This window comes from Miniopterus natalensis, chromosome 6, assembly GCF_054644295.1.
Source record: "Miniopterus natalensis isolate mMinNat1 chromosome 6, mMinNat1.hap1, whole genome shotgun sequence".
Lineage (NCBI taxonomy): Eukaryota > Metazoa > Chordata > Mammalia > Chiroptera > Miniopteridae > Miniopterus > Miniopterus natalensis.
The window spans coordinates 2,378,824-2,399,547 of record NC_142086.1 but is presented as its reverse complement, the minus strand read 5'-3'; the positions used below and the strand labels follow the sequence as shown (position 1 = coordinate 2,399,547).

At 52.7% G+C, this 20,724-nt stretch overlaps 1 protein-coding gene across 1 annotated transcript in view; it reads left to right on the top strand.

Annotated features, from left to right (window-relative positions):
• NUP210 (nucleoporin 210) overlaps positions 1-20,724 on the top strand; it is a 93,107-nt gene that overhangs the window by 21,026 nt on the left and 51,357 nt on the right. Inside the window, exons 4-11 of the mRNA XM_087818509.1 lie at positions 5,514-5,610; positions 8,555-8,705; positions 10,282-10,414; positions 15,831-15,989; positions 16,543-16,611; positions 18,421-18,527; positions 19,165-19,305; positions 20,402-20,539. Coding sequence (XP_087674635.1) covers positions 5,514-5,610; positions 8,555-8,705; positions 10,282-10,414; positions 15,831-15,989; positions 16,543-16,611; positions 18,421-18,527; positions 19,165-19,305; positions 20,402-20,539 — 995 coding nt within the window. The remainder of the gene's footprint in view (positions 1-5,513; positions 5,611-8,554; positions 8,706-10,281; positions 10,415-15,830; positions 15,990-16,542; positions 16,612-18,420; positions 18,528-19,164; positions 19,306-20,401; positions 20,540-20,724) is intronic.

Here is a 20,724-nt window from a genome sequence, read left to right as displayed (position 1 = left end):
GGGAAGGTAGAGGTGGGGTGTGGAGGCCAGAGGTCAGCACAGTTTCTAAAAAGATGTGGTGGTTGCCTAAGCCTTGAGGACATGGGGTCTGCCAAGCGGGGAAGGCATTTTACTCTTGAAGAGACTGAAGCTCAGACAGATGGGCTGCGTGATGTAAAGGGTCTTGTGTGTCAGATATGGGGATTGCCCTTGGCCTCAGAACAGAGGGAGCTGAGGAAGGGTCTGGCAGTAAGGTGGTGGGAGCTCACCTGCAGGACTTGGGGCGGGGGCGTCACTTGCTCGTCTTGGCAACAAAAGACCAAAGTTTGAGGCCACACAGGTGCCAGACTTTATATTTTCCAACTGAACACTTTATATTTTCCAACTCATGTCAGGCCCAGGTGATGAGACTGGCACAGAGAGTGAACACGCACGCACACACACCTGTGGCTGGTGTGTGACAGAGCCAGAGTCAGCTCCAGCTGGTCCCAGAGCTCACTCTCTTGGCCAGGGGTTAGGAAATTTTGTGAGAGGCCAGAGAGTGAACGTTGTAGGCTTTGCTCTACAGTGTCTGCTGTAATTACTCAGCTGTGCTGTTGTTCCTCTTGGGCAGTCTTGGCCAGTAAATGAATGGGCGGAGCTGTCTTGTAATAAAACTTTATTTAGAAAAACTGGCAGTGAGCCAGATTTGTCCTGGGCCGTATTTAGTTTACCCATCTTGGCCACGTTGTTCTATTTCCCATCTCAAGTCACTTTTTAAATCCTCACCTGAGAATATTTTTACATTGCTCTTTGGGGGTGGGGGAGAGAGAGAGAGGAACATAGATGTGAGAGAGACACATTGATTGGTTGCCTCCTGCACACACCCCAACTGGGGCAGGGGATTGAGCCTGCAACTGAGGTACGTGCCCTTTTTTTTTTTTTTTTAAATATATCTTTTTATTGACTTCAGAGAGAGGAAAGGAAAGGGAGAGAGAGAGATAGTAGCATCAATGATGAGCAAGTCATTGATAGAGCCCGCAACCCGGGCATGTGCCCTGACCGGGAATCGAACCCCGATCGCCTGGATCCCAGGTTGACGCTCAACTGCTGAGCTACGCCCGGCTGGGCCGTGCCCTTTTTTTATTAATTTTTTTTTAAATTCTCACCCGAGGATATTTTTTCTTTTTTCATCCTCACTGGAGGTTATTTTTTCCATTGCTTTTCAGAGAGAGTGGAAGGGGGAGAGAGAGAGAGAGAAACATCAATGTGAGAGAGACACATCGATTGGCTGCCTTCTGTCAGGGATGATCCTGCAACCCAGGTTCGTGCCCTTGGCCGGAATCGAACCCAGGGCCCTTCAGCCCGCGGACCACTGCTCTAACCACTGAGCCAAACCGGCTAGGGAAAGGTACTTCTTTTTTAAAATATATCTTATTGATTTCAGAGAGAGAAGGGAGAGGGAGAGAGAGATGGAATCATCAATGATGAGAGTCATTGGTCGCTGCCTTCTGCATGCCCCCTGCTGGGGATGGAGCCTGCACCCTGGGCATATGTCCTGACAGGGAATCTTACTGAGATTTCCTGGATCATAGGTTGATGCTTAACCACTAAACCACTCTGGCTGGGAGCAAGTTACTTTTTTTAAAGTCACAGGTTTTAAAAAGATTTGTCCATTTTTATTGATATTATATATCATGAAATTCGCCTATTTAAGTTGTATAATTCATTGGTGGTTAATATATTCACAAAATAGTGCAACCATGATCACTAGTTGTAGAACATTTTCATCGCTACGAAAAGAAACCCCATACTCATTAGTCACCTCTCATTCTTTCTTCTCTGCAGCCTGTGGCAACCACCCGCCTACCTTCTGTGTATATAGATTTGCCTGTTGTGAGCATTTCATATAGATAAAATCAGACAGTGTGTGACCTTATGTGACTCGCTTTTATTAAGCATCATGTGTTTAAGGCTCATCCTTGGAGTAGCATGTGTCTCTTGGGTATGGACCCAGGAGCAGAAATAATTTTTTTTCACGAATCGCCAGACTTCTTCCACAGCAGCTTTACTGTTTTACACGCTCACCAGCAATGCCGAGGCTGCCAGTGTCTCCACATCCTCAGCAACACTTGTTATTGTTCATCTTCTTTGTTATAGTGAAGTCATTTTGAGTCACTTCTCTTTCTCTGCTGGGTGTGTTCCCCTTTCCCTCAGGTGGTCAGTGGCAGTGCCAGGAGTGGGAAGGTGGTTGCTCCTGGTCTACTCCTGCAGGACAGATGCCCCATGGCCCTTGATAGCCACCTTTCCCGCTGCTAAGGTTTCGGTGGCACATGAGGTCAGTAGGTGGCGAGCTGGCCTACGAACACTGGATCGTTCATTAATCGCCCGGATCAAGGGCCCCGTCTGCAGCAGGCAGGGGTTCACTTCTTCCTCAGTGTTCGCCGTGAGGGAGTCACACTTTCTAGTTGGTTATCCTTCCCCAGAAACCCTTGGGTTAGAACCTCCCTTCTCTCTTCTTTCTTTTCCCTGAGCCTGTGTCCTCTTTGCAGGGCAGTGTCTCCTTCATCAAGGTGAGCTTGACCTTTGTAAGCTTTGAGGCCCTTGCAGCCTCAGAAGGGACACATCTTATCTAGACTGGTGGGTGTTTGTCAGAAAGACTCTGCTTGTGCTCAAGAAGCATCGTTAGGTGCCCTCTGTGTACCATGCCCTGTGCCAGGCCCTTTACAAGGGCAGTCATTTACTCCCAATGGGTAATGCCCATTGCATAGACAAGGAAGCTGAGGCCCAAGGTCACACAGCTCATGGGTGGCAGAGGATGGGTTGCAGCTCAGGATGTCTGACTTTGCTGCTTCAGCTCTTGTTCCCCAGGGCACGTCACCTGTTTCCTGCTGCAGTGCTTTTCCTGGGCAGGGGGCCCTGCACAGGGCTTGGGTCCATCCTTTGGGCCTGAAGCCATCTGCAGAGTGCCTGCCTCAAGCTAACATTTTCCACAGTGTCTTCCAGCCCCCACACCTCATGCCTGGCAGAACTGGGCTAGCTTGGGGATACCAGAGATGCCCCTCCTTCCCCTTCCTTCCCCTTTCCTTAGGCTGCAAGTTCTGCTCAGACCCCCTGCCGCCTCTCTTCCTATTTCTGCTCTCAGGAGCCCTGGTGCCCCTGGGCATTCCCTTCAGACATTCTCTCCTCCAAGGACCTCTCCCTGACCTCCAGGGAGGAATCTGGTCCCTTCTGAAGTTCATGGGTGTGGCGCATTTTTACTCAAGTGCAGCACCTAGAGTGCAGAACAGGGGTGCCTTCATTCTTCTGGACTCTCCTGCATTTGACACTGGACTTGGGGCCCAGCAGGCATTTGACAGATGTTTGTTAAGTTGAATTGCTGAATGTTTTTCTGCTGTCCTTGGACCAGAATAGGGGAGGTGCAGCCTCCAGAGACTGGACCCTGGATTGTCCTCCTCAGTATTAACATTTGGCCATGAGGCTGCAAGGTCACAGGCTCTGTCTGTCCCACATAGTAGGTGCTAATAGCTAGCTTTTGAATGGAAAAAGCAAAACTTTAGGCAACACCAAAAATTCCTGCCGAACATGCCCATCAGAGAGGGACCCATGTTCCTCTGTCCTCTCACATTTGAACATGGTGGACATGCAGGGGAGGCTGGGGTGGGGCAGCAAAGCCTGAACTGTATGAAGACGGATTTCCTGTTGTCATTTTCCGTTTTAAGAGACCCCAGCCAGCCTCCCCCAGCCTCAGTCTTGTCCTCAGAGGGCTGTTGTGAATACTACTTGCTCCTGGGGGCTGGCCAGCGCTGCCCTGGCACCTCACTGGGACCCTTTCTCCATTTGATCTTCCCAGCAACCCTGTGCATTGGTGTTTTTGTTCCTATTTTACAGATGAGAAAAGTGGTACTTGGAGGTGATCTGGGTAGGTGTTTAGTACACTTTCGCGATGTTTGAATGGACGTGTCAAGAAAGCTTGTGTATTGAACTCTGGTCACTCTTTGACAATCTGCCTTGATGACAGGGAAATCCATTCTTACCCCAACTGAGTGAGCCGCACAGTCAGATGCTTGGCTCTGCCACCAGAAGGTGGGAGTTTGGGCTGGCTCTGCTTTAGGCACCCCATTTTGGTTTAATGGGCAGAAGAAGGTTCTTACAGTCAGAACCGTTAAACAGAGGAATGGATTGTATTGGGAGGCAGTGAGCTGCCCATCTCTGGGTGAACAGGAAAGGTGTGTGGCCTGCGGCAGGGAGTGGTGTCCTTGGGCTGGACTCCTGCAGCCAGCAGGCTTCACTTGGCTTCTTACCAGATAGTGGGAAGACAGGGTGTGATGGTCAGAATGCTTTGAGGTTTAAGAAATCACAGGCCTTTTATTTGCTCAGAGTCATTTATTGAGCATCTCCTATGTGTGTCAGGCCCTGCCAAGGCACCACAGAAATAAGTGGGACAGTCCCCGGCCTCCTGAGCTCCAGTTAAGTGATAGCACTTGGACAGCTGAGCACACTATGTGTAGCAGAGGGCTGTGTGTGGGCACTTGAGGGCATGGCCCTCCTGCCCACTGGGGAGCTGCCCCCTTGGTGTCTGCCCTGCCCTGTTCCCTTTTGCACCTTACATGTTATTCATTGTCTGCATAGGAGGAATTGGGTGAGTTTTCACAGCAGCTGGGTATTTTGGGCCCTCCCTTGGAGCTCTGAGAAAAAAACCTCTCCGAGCTTGCGTGCATTGTGAGTGGGGTTTTTCTTCCCTCTGATGAGTTGCCAAAGTCGATGGAAAGACATCTAGGGAATTGTAAGAAATGGTCTCCCTTCATAATAGATGCCTTGAAAAGTAACGACAGTGACAATTTTGTGGAGATTTTGCTAAGGACTTTAATTTGGTCTCAGATCTCACAGGAGGTGTGGGGGGAACGACCCCAGGCCTGTCTCACTCTAAATGCCGTGCCCTGTGTGCTGTAAAAAACTTTTCTAGGCCCCAGATGCCCTGTTTTGGGGGCTGGTCAGGCAGGGAATATAGGTGATGGGGGTAGGTGGGGGTGGGGAATGTGACACGCCTGAGACCATGACTCTCCTGGAGCTGAGCTAGCTAGCCCCTGGTCACAAGAGGGAGCTCAGATCTGCAGACTTTTCAAGAGCAAGGCCAGCCGTGCACGCTTTGCATCTGCTCCACCCTGGAGCCCTGGGGTCTCAGTGTCAAGGTGCAGAGACAAGACAGTCACTTGAAGCCAGATGGCTGGGGATTCTGCCCCCTTGTCTGAGGTTTTGTTCCCTGAGTAGAGAGGTGGTAGGAGGAATGCGTGAATCAGGTCTCAGGAGCTGCTGCCTAAACCGTAAGGTACTTACAGACGCCAGGGGTGATGGTGTTATGCACCACACTGCGGTCAGCTGAGCCTGGCCTGGGTTCACAGCCTAGTGCAGCCCATCGCAGTCACAGTCACAGTCGCAGTCACGGTCACAGTCACGGTCACGTCACCCTGATCCTTTAAGCCTCGACTTCCCCTTCCCTTGGCCCCAGGGAGGTAACTCACGAATTTCCTACCCCTGCCCCATCTGTCTTACAGGGAACACGTTCAGCACCCTGGCCGGGCTGGTCTTTGACTGGACAATTGTGAAGGACACCGAGGCCGGCGGGTTCTCAGACTCCCACAATGCATTGCGGTGAGAGCTCCCTCCCCTGTGTCGGGACATGGGGCGGGGATGTCACTGGCTCTGAGTGGCCAGGCCTCCTCCGGGCCCTTGCCACTGGGGCCGCAGTCTCCAGCATGCCAGCCAGCCTCATGGGAGACTTAGGGAAGTGCATTCGAACCACACGGTGGTGCAGGAAGTTTGATGCTTCTGCAGCCTGCTGGGTGTGCTCTGCAGAAGCTGCCAAGGAGGCTGGGTTTCCAGCTGCAGAAGAGAAAGCTTATCCCAGGTGGTGGGGGCAGGGGAAGGGTGCCGTGTGGCCCCAGAGGGCAGCCTCCTTTTGGGGGTCAGTAATGGGAGACAGGTTTCGGCTACGAGGACATTCCAGAAGTGACAGCTTTTCATGGGTGCGAGAGGCTGTGTCCCCAGCATGAGGAACAGACAGATTCCTCACCTATCTTGACTCAGTCACTCCTCCTGACAGCCATGTGGCTTATGGACCACTCTTTTCTCCATTTTTCAGACAGGAACTGAGAGTTTGAAACCATTTGTCTCATATTAGTAAATGGCAGAGGTAGAATTTGAACTCAGATCTGTATAAATCCTCACTATGTAATGCAGAGACTGCTCCCTCATCCTGGCTATTTGGGTTTAAGTTGGGCAGGACCAGGAGCCCAGTGCCGGAGGAGCATGAGCTGCTTGCAGCACTCATCACGGCGGGGCCCGCGGTGTCGCCTGTGGACAGCAGTGGCAGCACGTCTGCTGCTTCCGCAGTCCAGGCCTGGTTCCACCCCGGCTATTCTGCATTGCCTCCTGCTTTATGAAATATGTTTAAAAGAGTATAGTTCCTCTGGGGGGAGGGAACCTTAATTTTAAAAAAATTTTGCAGTCATTTTCAGCCTATGGAAAAGTTGCAAGTACAGTACAGAAGGTCCCTAAACCAGTGGTTTTCAACTGTGTGCTGCAAGAATTGTTAAAACATGCACTACCTGACCACTTAGTCAGGAGCACTGACCTCTTTTCCCTTAGACTGTCAAGTGAAAAAGTGACAACAGCCAACATCAGTAGCCGTCTGGTGTGAATGAATCAAAATTATACCTATTTTTTTTTTGTCAGATCGGCAAAAATTATAACATCTTTTTTGATGTCCCGCAGAAGGTTGGAAGTTGCTGCCCACACCCACCTGAGGGCAGGTTGCCAGCCCGTCACCGTCACGTGATGGCTTTCACGTGCGTTCCCTCCCCCGGAGGCACTTCCTCACCCCACACATGGCCGGATGAACACTGATGCTCTCAAGTCCTCATTCACATTTTGCCATTTATCCCAGTTTCATCGTCTGTGGCAAAACCCAGCCCAGAGTCCCTGCATGTTGTCCTGTTGCTTAGTCTCTCCATCGGCCTCGGACCATTTCATGGTCTTGACTTTCAAGACCTGGACACTTGTGAAGGCTACAGTCCAGTTATTTTGCAGAAGGTCTCTCATTTGGGGTTTATCTGATATTAGCTCCGGATTAGCTCAGAGCTTTGCATCTTTGGCAGGAATATTAAAAAGGTGGGATTCCATGTTCTTCTAATTGCATCATATGACAATGCAGTCGTCCATCACTGTCAGCACTTGGGTGGGGTGTTTGCTGGGGGTGATGAAGTCTTACCCCCTTGCAATTTGTAAGTATTTTGTGGGGAGTTTTTTTTAATTTTTTTAATTTTTTTTTATCCCTTTAAAAGCCTGGCTTAGGGCTTTAGGAAATACCCAGGCTTAGCCCAGAGCATCTCCATGGCAGACACCCCCGTCCTGCCCTGGATCTTCCAGAGCCAGGGGCTCCGACCGTCAGTCTGTGTGCCCTGGGAGAGCTCTGGAATTGCTGGTGTCTCATAAAGCTGGGACATGGGCTTTGTGGTCAAAGAGATCTGGGTTCCAGTTCCAGTCTGTCACTCTTGCCTTGGGCCCTAGGGAAGGAATGTAACCCATCTGAGCATCAGCTTCCCTCTGAGGGTGGCCGTGTGGGTCAGCACGGTGACCGTGTCCAGAGCCCCTTCTGGGCCTGGTGCACACGAGATATTCAGGGGATGCTGGTTCCTGGCCCTGTTCTGTGCCATCAGGCCTGTTTACTAACATGACAGGCCCCCGAGCTTCCAGTCACCCCTTGTCTGAGTTGGCTGTTAACCGAAACCCCAGGCGCTAAGGCTTGTTGGGGCCAACGTTCTGAGTTTTCATTAAACTCAGCACGTGGCACCTAGTAAGACTGAACAAGGAGGTGGGTTATGGGTCAGTACAGCACCCATTGACCTTGGGAGAATGAAGGCATGTCCAGAGCATGGCTCTTCTTCAGGCAGAAGGGTGGGCTCATTTGTAAATCCCAGGCTATAAGTTAGAGACTATTTCAGAGCACCCTTCCCACCAGCTGCACCTGCAGCCCACGCTCTGGGGAGGCCCCACACATCTCGCCCCACCCAGGCTTCTCCCCACAGCCTGGTCCCAGGAAGGAGAAGATGGGATATGATTTCCAAGCCCTGATGCTTGAGGGGGGTCATTGAGGCTCATTTCCCAAAGGCAGGAGCTCACCTAGGGGTGTGCCGAAATGTGGCAGGTTGCCCTAGGGAGCCTGATGGACAGTTTTGACACCAACCCAGCTGGATCTGAGGTCTGGAGCCTGCTTCTTGGTTTCCATGGCTCTCACCTTTCACATCTGTGAAAGGGAAGCATTTCTACTAAGGGCATGATTCTCAGATTTCAGTGTTTGCCATAATCACATGTAGATATTGATAAAATGCAGGCCACCAGGCTTCATGCAAACAAAAGCCTGGACCAGGGGCCAAAAATCTGCGTTGTCACAGGGTGCTGACAGTTTTGATGTAGGAAGTTTCAGGGACACATTGCTAAGCACTGACTAGGGCAACACTACTGATATCAGCATCTGACACCTGCCAGGAGGTCCTGTGGCTCCGCACATCAGGTCTGACAACATGTGCTTTTCCAGAATCCTCCCATTCTTGGAGTCTACATACATCCCTCCTTCCTACATATCAGAGATGGAGAAGGTGGCCAAGCAGGGGGACACCGTCCTGGTGTCTGGGACGAGGACTGGGAGCTCCAGGCTCAGGGCGCGCATCCAGGAGGCGGTGTACCAGGTGGGCCCCGGGCGAGGAAGGTGCGGGCTTCCTGGGGGTGGGGTGGGGTGGGGTGGGGAGCCGGCCGACTGTTCACCCTGGGCTCACATTCAGTAGTGGAAAGAAGATGCCCTGTCCTGAAAGTTTTACTGTTCGTGAGGGAACTTCAGGGTGTGATTCCATGTTTTTGTCAGTTTGGTTTGGTTTTCCGGGGCCACAGCTTAGCAAGAGGTGGTTGGAGCCCAGAGAGTACCACCTGGAGTCACAAAGCACTTGCTCCATTCTCAGTTTTGAGGGAGGTCAGGAGCACTGGAATTTTCCTTAATTAGCTTATGTTCAATAGTGCCCCCTGTCCTAGTATAGGGCTACATCCAAGCATTGGGGCTCTGTGAACAGTCCTGAGGTGCACTCCATGCTGTGCTCCTGTGCCCAACATTAGCCCGAGACTAGTGGTCCATTTGTGGAGGGCAGGTGCCCCTCGCCCTCCCCCACCCCCAGCACTGCCCCGGCCTTGCCAGCACCTGCTTTCCTGTCGGTGCCGTTTTGAGAGGGGTGCCACAAGAAAAGGGTGGCTTTAGTCACGGTCCTGCTCTTTCCCAGTCCCGCTGTGCCTTCTATGAACAGCAGACCTGGGCTCTTCTTTTGTTGGCCTAGCTCCTGGCACTTCATCTCCTTTTTACTCTATAAAGTGACAGATGAAAGAACCCTCCCAGATTTGGTCTCTTTAGCGAATCAACCAGTAGTTTGGGAGTGCTGGGGGTTTTGGAGACATGTCACAGGGCTGAACCTACAACACTCCGGTCTTAGGATTTGGAGACCATTTGCCTTTTAGGATTCTGGGCCCTGTGTGGTGTCCGGGCAGGTCAGGGGCTGGCCTGCAGCTGAGCTGGAGAGGCCCCTCGTCCTGCCTGTGTTGTAAATGGCTTCCCTGCCTGCCTTGCTGGAAGGGACCCACCACAGCGCCAGGCCCAAGGTGGGGCCTCTGTATATTTTTCTTTTTTTCAACGAGTCAAAGATATTACTTAATATATTGTTAAACCAGGAAGCCTGTTTTCTCCAGCTTGCAGAGTTGCCAGGCAGGTGGCGATGGAAGGTGCAGGTGCCCTACACTGCGGTGCACTAGTCCCTGCAGGCATCTTTTTCCCCTCAGATTCGCCAATGAGGACGTGGAGGTGGGGACTGAGTGGTGGGCAGGGAGGGGCCAGGAGCAGGGTCTGAGCGCTCTCAGGGACATACGCCTCCCCCTTCCAGGCTGGCCTGAGGTTTCCCAACCTTGCTGGCCTTCAGGGCTTCTGTGGGGAGAGTCCTGAGCCCCTGGTGAGCACAGAATCCACAGGTGTCACTCCCGGCTCCTCTTTCTGTTTAATTATTATTGCTGTGAACGGAGCTGTAACCCAGAGTGAGCGCTGAGTGCTTGCCGGCCGTGCATGCACCGTTCTGGGCCTTCGGGATCTGACGGTGTTGCCTCGTTTTCTCACCTCGACCTTCCCTTTCCCCACACGTACATCCTGAAAAGTTCTAAAGGTTTCCTTTCTCTCCCCACCCCCACTCCTGTCCCGACCCCACCTCACCTTCCCACACTCTTCTTTATGCCAAGAACGTCCGCCCCGCAGAGGTCAGGCTGCTGATTTTGGAAAACATCCTTCTGAACCCAGCTTTCGATGTTTACCTGATGGTGGGGACCTCCATTCGCTACAGGGTGCAGAAGATCAGGCAAGGAAAGATTACAGGTGAGTCACTGGCTCAGTGAAAATATACATAACATAACATTGGCCACTTTTTTTTTCACAGTTCCGCAGCGTGAAGTCCACTCACACTGTTGAGTAACCATCACCACAGGAACTCTTCTCATCTTGTAAAACTGAAACTGTCCCCGTCAAACACTAAGCCCCCCCCCCCCGCCCCTGCAGTCACCATTCTAGTTTCTGTCTCTGTGACTTTGACTCTGAGTACTTCGAATAAGTGGAATCATGCAGCTTGGTCGTTTTGTGACAGGCTTATTTCATGTAGTGTAATGTTCTCTAGGTTCGCCCATGGTGTAGAGTGTGTCAGAATTTTTTTTTTAAGGCTGAGTAATATTCCCTAGTGTGGATGGACCGCAGTTTGTCTATCCATCACCCACCAGTGGATGGTTGGGTTGCTCCCACCTCGTGGCTGTTGTGAATGGTGCTGCTGTGGACATGGGTGTGCAAATATTCCTTTGAGACCTTTCAACTCTTTGGGTATGTATCCTGTTGTTTTCAGAATGTAAGGAGCTGTGAACTTCACATTGCACTGGGTTCTATCCCTGTTTTGCCACCGATTGCTTAGCAGCCTTTGCAAGCCATGCCCCCCTTTTGGGGCTCGTTTTTCCACCAGAGCCCTTGAGGCTGTTCTTTCTATGCTGTGAGGGCAAACTGAATGAATGGACCTAGATTTGTTCTGGAAATTCTAAAATGCTGTGTACATGTGATACATTTCATACGGTGAGTGTTCTTAATGCGGCACCAAGCCTATTAAGAACTATTATTATTATCATTTTGTTTAAAGTTTACACATTTTGTGGTCAGGGCAGGGTGTCAAGGGTCTCTGGAACAAGTGTCGCACTCGGGGACCATCAGTTGAGGGCCTGGACCCGTGTCTGGGCAGGTGCCTACCCCAGGCTGGAGGGCTGCATGCCTGGGATGCCTGGTATTGTTTTAGGAGCCGTGAGCTTCAGCTTTCAACCAGCTCTGCTGAGAGGAGTGGCATGGACAGTATTACCATGTGGCACAGCACCTCGCCCCTTAGAAGGCTACAGAAGCCAGGAACAGGCCTCCTGCCTCTGGGGCAGTCCTCGCCGACAAGGGGTGCACTGGTCAGAGGGCAGCAGATGGGTGGTTCCTGGGTGTCCGCATGTGCTGGGCAGGTAGCCCCCAGCTCCTCTGCACTGCATCAGTGTTTAAAGTGGAATGTGTAAAGCTAGGCTGGCAGACCTGGCCAGAGCCCAGGATTTACTCCAGACTTTAGGGAAGCAGAGCCTAAAAGTGCAGGGATGGTCCTGAACTTGGCTTTCTGAGACTCTAAAGGGAAGGCAAGTCCTCAGGACTCTGACCCCCATGCCCTGAGGAGGAGGCAGTGGGCACATGTAGAAAGGCCAGAGGCCACCAACAGGAGGTGGTCCTGGAAATGGAAACATAACTTACACCTGAATGCTGACAAGAAGTGGCACTGCAGCAGGAGGAAGGCCGTGTGGGAGACCCCGTCACTGCTGACGTCTGGCTGTGACAGTGTTGTCCCATGCTGTGCCTTTCCTCAAAACCCAACAACGCTAGGAGGTGGGTTCTGTTAACACCCCGTTTTTTAGATGAGGAAACCGAGGCATAGAACCTCTGAAGGTCACAAGGAGTCTGGCCCTGCACTGCACACCCCCCCCCCGCCCCCCCGGAAAAGGAGAGCGGCTACTAAGTGTGACGCAGGGCTTTGCAGTTTTCCAGGGGCAGCTCGGGATGGTCCCCTGTGCGGGGTAGATGAGGGCTGAGTCCTGTGCCCCGCCCGAGAGTGGGAATGACTTAATGAAGTCTCTTAGGAGCTTAAATTGGGTTATAATCAGGGATCATGGCCCAGAGGAACAACACTTGCCAAGGTACCCAGAAAAGTTGTGGGTTTGGTCACTGACCTACTGTACAAGTCAAAGAGTTGGAACACATGAAAGATCCCTGGCAGGAAGTGGACAGTGGCCACTCTCTCATCAGTGGGGTAATGGGATGGAAAATTCCTCCAGGAGTGAGCACAGCTGTATGCTTGGTGGTGCTGGTGGGCACAGGGCTGAGCCAGCAAAGGTCCATGTGAGCAAGACATACAAATGGAAACTCAGTGTCCTATTTTTTTTGGATGGATTTGGGTTTTTTTAATTGAGATAAAATTTACATCATTGTCATTTTTAAAAATTGATTTTAGAGAGGAAGGGAGAGGGAGAGAGAGAGAGAAACATCGATGAGAAACATCATCGATTGGCTGCCTCCTGCATGCCCTGACGGGATCAAGCCCGCAACCCAGGCATGTGCCCTGACAGGGAATCGAACTGGCGACCTTGGTGCATGGGATGCTGCTCAGCCACTGGGCCATGCCAGCCGTGTAGTCACTGCCATTTTTAACAGGCTTACTAGCCAGGGAAGTCAGAGGAATGATACCATAGTAAGGGACATGAATTTCAGCAAAGCCCTGCCTTACAGCAACCTGCAGAAGAAAGTTATAGGTTAGAGGACAGGTACATGGACTTGTTAACATGCAGATAATTATAACCCCGAATTAATTCTTTATAGTTTCTTTCATTTCCATTTGCTTCCCTTGAAAATGTCATTTTTCTTTTTTCCTTCCACATTTTTACTTCCCTTATGTCTGCCTTCCTTCATGTGGCAGCTTGCTTTCTTGCAAGTCTATTTACTGAGCACCTAACTGTGCCAGCACTCTGCTGGGGGCTGAGCGTGCAGTGGCCAGCAGGGCTGCCAGGTCCCTGCCTTCCTGGAGTGCGCTCCCCAGTGCGGGAGGACAGCATCGGTGCAGTGACCCTGCAGACATCTCCACAAGTAAGTGAGGCGGAGAGGGGCTCCTGGAGCCTATAGCAACGGTGTCTGTGTTGCTTGCAGGGCGATGTTTCTAGTGGGTACCACAGGTCTGTCTTCTCAGTTTTTAGTCCTGTTGGCATTTGCATTGTCACACTGGGCACAGTAACCAAGTCATTAGACAGAACCAAATGTGGGAGGGACACGCTGGCTGATGGAATTGGTGTCTGAAAAGAGCTTGAGTGATTGGATGCTGGAAATGACTGACATAACTGTACTGCGGTTTGGAAAACCAACTGCATGGATGGATGTCGGCCGGAATTCCTGTGTCAAAAACCCAGGTGTGGAAGGGATTTAGAGCTAACCCAGTAACCCTTGAACCATGCTGCTCAGAACTAAAGCTCAGTGGGCTTCGTGAGCAGGGGCTGGGGTCAGAGGCAGGGAGTGAGCTCCCTGCCATCCTGGGCTCAGGCCCACCATGCCAGCAGCTCCATGGCCATCCTACATGGGGCAGGGGACAGGGGACTCTGACAATTAGAAGCACATCTGGTGAGCCAGCCAGGATCTGGAGGGGCCAGAGACCATGTCTCCTAAAGAACCTAAGGGCAGCCTTGGGGATAGCCATCCACTCTCTGCAGGTGGCTGGTCTGGGACCCCAGGAGCAGCCTTCCCTGTGTGTGGACAGTGACCCTTAACATCTGCAAAGCCTTCCGTATTCAGTGCCTTTGACAGGTAGTGAGTTCTGCATTACTGGAGGTATTTCAGGAGTCAAGCTCTGGACTTTTTATTGTTTTAGGGTTTTGTATATACAAGGTGGGGCAAAAGCAGGTTTATCGTTGTTTGTATGGCAATAATACAATGATTAATAATAATACAAGAATGGAGGGGAGGGGAAAGGGGGGACTGGGTGAAAGAAGGCGAAGGGATTAGCCAAAAGACATATATGCATAACCCATAGGCACAGACCACAGTGTGGTGCTGGCCAGAGGGAAGGGCAGGCATCGGGTGGTGGGGAGGAGGTGGGCAAAGGCGCAGGAGATGGGGACATCTGCAGTAGTGTCAACAATAAAAATAAAGTTAAATAAAATAAATAAATACAGGAATGAACTCTGTGTTTCAAATACTTACAACTATAACCTACTTTGCCTCACCTGTATGGTTACATCCGAGTTGTGCAAGATCCCTCGAGAGTCCTTGTTCATTTGGAGGACTGTAGGGAGGAAGCTCTTCGTAAAGCAGAGCTGCTTTTCTGGGCCGTCACCATCTCCGCCTCTCGCTGGGATGCGTCCTCGGTGCACCGCGCCACACTGGACATGGGCACATAATCTGCAAGAACCGCAGCCCACTTGGCTGGCTGGACTTGGTTAGCGACCAGGAAAGGAGCAGTGTACGCCCTTTCAGTGGCTCTCAGCCCTAGGGTGCAGAGTCACCTGGAGGCCCTGTCACAGGGCTGGGCCCACCCCCTGAGTTTGCTTCAGCAGGTCTGGGGTAGGGCCAACAGTGTGCAGCTCCCAGGTAAGGCTTCTTGTCCAGGGAGCACATGTTGAGCACCCTCTGCTCAGGGGCAGATTCCTGGGACTAATCAGGACCCACAAGAGATGCCCCAGGGCAGAAAATGGGCAAGTTGCTGCCGTTTCAGAACTCCTTTCAGAATTCCTGGGCGTCTGGAAGCTGCTCCAGGGGCAGCTTCTCCTGGCTGAGCAGGGAAGTTGTCAGTTGTTCACCAGTCCTCTTTCCTCTCCTGCTGGAGGCTGGGCTGTGGCCACTCCCGTGGGCTTGACAGGAAACGCTGGGGAGAGGGCGTGTCAGAGTGGCTGGCTCTAGGTCCGAGTCCCAGCTCTGCTGTTCCCCCTCTGTGGGACCACCTATAAGCTTTTATTTTCATGTCCATAGTCTCCCATCTCGAGATGTGGGCATCAGGACTACCCTTTTCAAGGGTTGCTGAGGGACAGAATGGGGCACTGTGCCCATGGAACATTAGCACAGCCCCCCAACTTGTTTCCTGGTCAGCAGCAGCCACTTAGATCAAAAGTGCTTGTGCGAGGGATTGACAGGTGGCGGGTTCTGTCGGCTATTATTTCCCAGGGAAGTTGCTGTTCATCCTGGCCTGGCTGAGCGGGTTCTCTCCACAACACGACACCGAGCTCATGAGTGGAAGCATCGGCGATGGTCAGGATAGCAGCAGAGAAGATTCTTACGTATTCTAGACTCAGCTCCCAGACTGTGTGGGACAGCAAGGGCCTTCTCTGGAAACTCCCAGAGGATGCACGGCCCAGGGAGCCCCATCGGGCCCCCAGTGCGAAGCCGAGTGCATATCTGGGTGGGCACGGGGGTCTGCTGATCTCTGCAAGCAGGCCTTTCACAGAGGCTGCACTTAATTTTAGAAAGCAGCAGACAGCAGCCACAAAAAGCAGATTGCCTCTGAAGATTCCTGGGGAGTCAGCTTGTTGCACAGCCATGGAAAATAATATTAAAATTCAAAGTGTTGAAAAAAATTAAGCAAAAAAATATGATGCGGCTGTTCTGGAAGCAGGGATTGAGGGTGCAGTGAACACCTGGCTCCTGACGACTCCTGTCTTCTTGCTCCCTCCCTCCCCCTGGCTCTCTGGTTTTGGGTGGCCAGAGCTCTCCATGCCCTCAGATCAGTACGAGCTGCAGCTTCAGAACCACATCCAGGGCCACATGGGAGATCCGGGCAGGCCCGTGACTGTCTTGGCTCAGGACACGTCGACGGTCACCGCGGTTCAGCTGGGACAGAGCAACTTGGTCCTCGGCCACAGGAGTATCCTTTCCTCGGGCAGGCATGTCCTGCGCACCCAGGTGTGTGTCCTGTGTGCAGGAGAGCTGTGTTTGGAGGTCCAGTCCTTTTCTCCCTGGATGCTGGGCTAGGCTAAATAAAGTTGTTTTTCCTCAAGGTCTGAAAGTCAGAAAGCCTGCTCACCTCTGTTGGTGACTTACTGGAGAAGCTCCAGGATGGGAGGTAGTGGTGGCCTGGAGCCTCACTCCCGCCCGCAGAACCCCTGGCGCCTGCTGTCTCTTTTGAGGGGTGGCTGAAGCTGTTTCCATGCTGGTGGGTGGGTTGTCCCTTGTCTCATACTTGCTGGTGTGCCCTGTGTGCCTCCAGTGTCCCCTGCAGAGACCCCCCCCCCCCCCCGTGCTGGTATAGGGAGCAAGGGGTGGCTCTGATCCTGGAGACAGCTCTGCCCGAGTTGACACGAGGCAAGGCCGTTCCCTCCCTCCTTTGTGTGGTGGGTGACGGGCACTGCCCTACCCATGCTGAGCCTGCCAGCTATTTATTAGCCGTCTTGTGTTTTGTTCCTTAATGAAGAAATCAGGTATCCGTATGCAGGGTGCTTCCAGGTTACCGAACAGCACCGTCTACGTAGTGGAACCTGGATACCTGGGTGAGTGTGGGCATCCTGGGTCCTGGATGTTGCTCTTTTTTGATTACAGGAGTTAGAAAAATAAAAGTAACAGCTCCTCAGAGAATGCTTCACTCTGGACGGCTCTACCAGCTGGGAGGCTGGGGCCATCTTCGCCCACTTACCCTTGCCAGGGCTGCTGCCTCCAGTCCAAACCCAGAAACTATCAGAGGCCAGACAGAGCCAGGCAGGTGGCCGGCTTGTCAGGGAGAGAAATGGGGTAGGGTAGAGTGGGGAAGGGTTTTTATACCAGGGCTCTGTCCGCAGCTGACCACATCCATGGATGTTTGGAGGTTGGGGCCTACTCAGTTAGAGGGGCCCCTGAGGTAACATGACAGTTGGGAGATGTCTCCTTGGGGAGGTAGGGGAGGCTTTTGTCTGAGAGAGGAGGGGAGGCACCCACAGCCACGGAGGACTTAGAGGGGTACAGCCAGTGCCCAGGAGCTGCCACAACAGATGACCACCTGAGAGGTGTCCGGACACACTCCGGGTCACCAGCTCAGCGCTTCTGATCTGAGCTTGCTCACCAGTTGAGTGCACTGGCGTGGTTCAGGGAAGAGAACATTGGGTGTGCAGCAGCCCCCAAGGTCAGATTGCTGTGTGGTGCAGACCCCCGTGGACGATGTGGTCACACCAGGCAGGATGGCCCTGCGTGTCTGAGAAGCTCCACTTAGAAATGCTCCCTTGGTACCTCCCGGCTCTGGTCTGTGCTGGGCACTGGCGTTCCAGGAGAAGGAAGACAGGATCCTTGGTGCTTGGTTTTGTGGGGAGAGACCAGCACCTCCGGCGGTGACCGGACAGTGGGAAGGTTAGTACATGTGAATGCAGAGAGGGGCCCAGAGATGCCAATCGAGGCAGGCCTTTCCTAGGCAGCTGCTCTTTCGCTGGTGGCCCAGGGAACAGCTTGGATAATGGTGTGGACATGAGAGAGCATATGAGGGGGCATCAGGCAGGCAAGAGGCCTGGAGCCAGTGCAGGCTCACACAGGGAGCATGCTCAGTGCCAGGCCTCACACATACACCTACTGTGCATTCAGAATGTAGACACAATGTGGGTTCAGAGTGTAGCCCTAGGGTAGACTCAGGTCGCAGGCCCACTGTGGACTCAGGGCCCAGACCCATTGTGGTTCATAGGGTAGACCCTTGTGGATTCAGAATGCAGACCTACTGTGGATTCAGAACATAGACCTACCCTGGATCAAAGCATAGACCCACTTTGGAATCCGAGTGTAGACTCACGGACTCAGAGCGGCCCACTGTACTAGAGTGTACTAGAGTGTATACCAGTGTGGATTTTGAGCCCAGACCTGTGATGGACAGGATCCCGTTTGAGCCTTGAGCAGTCAATGTGGGATTGCCCTGGGGAATCTTAGAGATCAGCTCAGGTTTTTAGGGCTCAGTGCAGATGGCCTGCTTCAGATCTCACAGTCATGAACAGCTGGTCTTTTACCTCAGAGGAATACAGGTGAGCAGTTGTGGGCTGTCTAGATGAGCAATTATGAGGCCCTTGTGGTGAGCAGTTATAGGTCTCTCCAGGTGAGTGGTCTGAGCCCTTCCAGGTGATTTTGGGGCCCTCTAGGTGAGTAGTTGTCGGTCTTCCAGGTGAGTGGTTATAGGTACCTTTAAGTTGAGCAGCTGTATGTCTCTTCTGATAAGTGGTCTGGGGCCCTTCCAGGTAGGTGATTGCGGGGCCTCCAGGTAAGCAGTGTGGGCCCTTGTGCTAATGGTGCTTGGTCCTATCTTGTATGCCCCTGTGACCTGACGTCAGGGGCTGCCCCTTGCCTTCCTACAGGGTTCACAGTCCACCCTGGTGACAGGTGGGTGCTTGAGACTGGACGCCTGTATGAAATTACTATTGATGTGCTTGACAAGTCTGGCAACAAGGTCTACCCCTCTGATGTGAGTGCCTTCCTAGGGTCTTGGGGGGTGGAGAGATGGGATGTGACTCCTGGAATAGCTGTTCAGTAAGCTGCCCCCAAAGGAACTGGGGTCCCCATGCAGGCAAACCAAGTCCAGAGCCTTCCTAGTGGTGCTGCTGAGTCCATGAGAGAAACTGTTGTGGGATCCCTGGGGCATCTTGAACCAGTGCACCTGTGCATCTGCACCCCACAGGCCTGCTCCCTCCAGGGCTGGGGGTGGGAGAGGAGGCTGCAGCGTCTGGGGGCGGTGATGGCAAAGTGATGTCTGCTAGCTGGAAATAGCCGTAAGGGTTTCCATGTCCTTGACTGTATTTGGTTTCCTGGTTGGGACCTTAGGGCCTATGAAAGCTGACTAGACTTCCAGCCCCCGTGAGCCCCACATGGGTAACTACAGCAGGAGCACCGGCTCATTGGGTCATGCAGCGAGGGGAGCCTGGGAGGGGTCAAAGGCCAGAGCAGGCTTTGTCCAGCTTGTATGCTGGCTTTTGAAGGCCTGTAAGCCTTGGCAGCCCCTCGGCCCTGCCTGACTGCTGCTTTGGGCCAAGTGGCTTCTCTCCTGCACCTTGACTTTCCTGCTCTCTGAGAAGTGCCCTCACCCATCCTGCCTCACCTTCCAGAACATCCGCATCGAGACTCTGCTTCCCTCCGAGTTCTTTGAGGTGCTCTCTTCTTCCCAGAATGGGTCGGCCCATCACGTCAGGGCAAGAAAGGGAGGTCAAACGGCTATCAAGGCAGCCCTCACGTCGGTGGTGGACCAGGCAAGTGGGCACCTCCCTCATCCACCTCCTGGGCCCCCGGTTCACCCAGGCTGGGTGTGAGCCCAGGGATCAGGGCCCCAAGCTTGGCCTGCGTGTTTCTCAGGTGCAGTGAGGGCCCCTCTCTTGGGCTGAGGGATGACTGGGGGAAGTGTGGCTTTGGTCTCTTCCTGTCACCTGTGCCCACACCAGGCCAGAGCCCCTCTTCCTCTGCCAGCCCCTGAAAAAGTGAGCCTGCACCTTTGGGTGACGTCTGGAACTCTTGTTGAGGGGCAGTGTCGGGCTCCCTGTGTCCAGGTGTGTACCAGCCAGGAGCCACCAGCATCCCTTTGGCTGTTTTTGCTATGAGTCTTTCACAGTCGTCTTTTTTTTTTAAGTTTTTACACATACACACACACACACATATATATATGTGTGTATGTATATATATGTATATATTAATTTCTTGTTGAAAGTATTACAGATGTTCCCCTTGTTTCCCCATTGACCCCTCTACCCTGCACTTGCCCCCCACCCCGGCCGTCCCCACACTATTGTCTGTGTTCCTGGGTTATGCATATATGCATATAAGTTCTTAGGTTAGTCTCTCCCCACCCACCCCTCCTTTCAGAATCTTTTCATTTCTCCCTGTAAAAGGGCAGCCAGTGTTAGGTGGGGGCAGCTCCTCACCGGGTGGAACAGTGGCATGTCCTCATCTGCCTGCCCTGCGCCACCTGCAAGAGGCAGCAGAGAGAAGTGGCCTGTGGACCACATGCTGTTCCCAGCAAGCCTGCGCTTCCGCTCTGGGGCTTTGGGCGAGGTGCTTTAGCATACCACCTCAGTTTTCCTACCGTAAAGTGGGGATACCCACATCCGTCCTGTCGGGGTCCCCGGGGATGAAGTCAGGCAGCATTTGCTACAGTGGCCATCACAGAGCCACACAGAGCTGTCTCCGTGGAGATGGAGAGGCTCCAGGTTATCTGGCATCTTCCTACACGCTCCCCCGCAATCACATCTACCTTTGTGACTGATCCCCAGGGAGGGGCAGGGGTCTGCTTGACTGGGAAAGCTGCTGAGAGCCTGGTTGTCATGGTGATGTGGGCACCCTCACCCCTTGTAGGATGGAGGGGTCCACATGTTACCAGTACCTGTGTGGAGCCAGCAGGAGGTGGAAATTCACGTCCCCATCACCCTCTATCCCAGCCTCTTGACATTTCCGTGGCAACCAAAGACAGGCGCCTATCAGTACACGATCAAGGTAAGTGGGAGCCCCCACGCCTGGCTGCACGCCTGTGGGTGTTTCCATGGGATTGGGCTTTTGGCCATTCTGTTTTTTCTAATATTATCTTCTAGGGGCTGGAGAGGATTTAAAATCAGAGAGTATGCTTTCTAATTTTCTGAGGTTTCTATCACAGCCATGTATTTTGATAATCAGAAAAAATC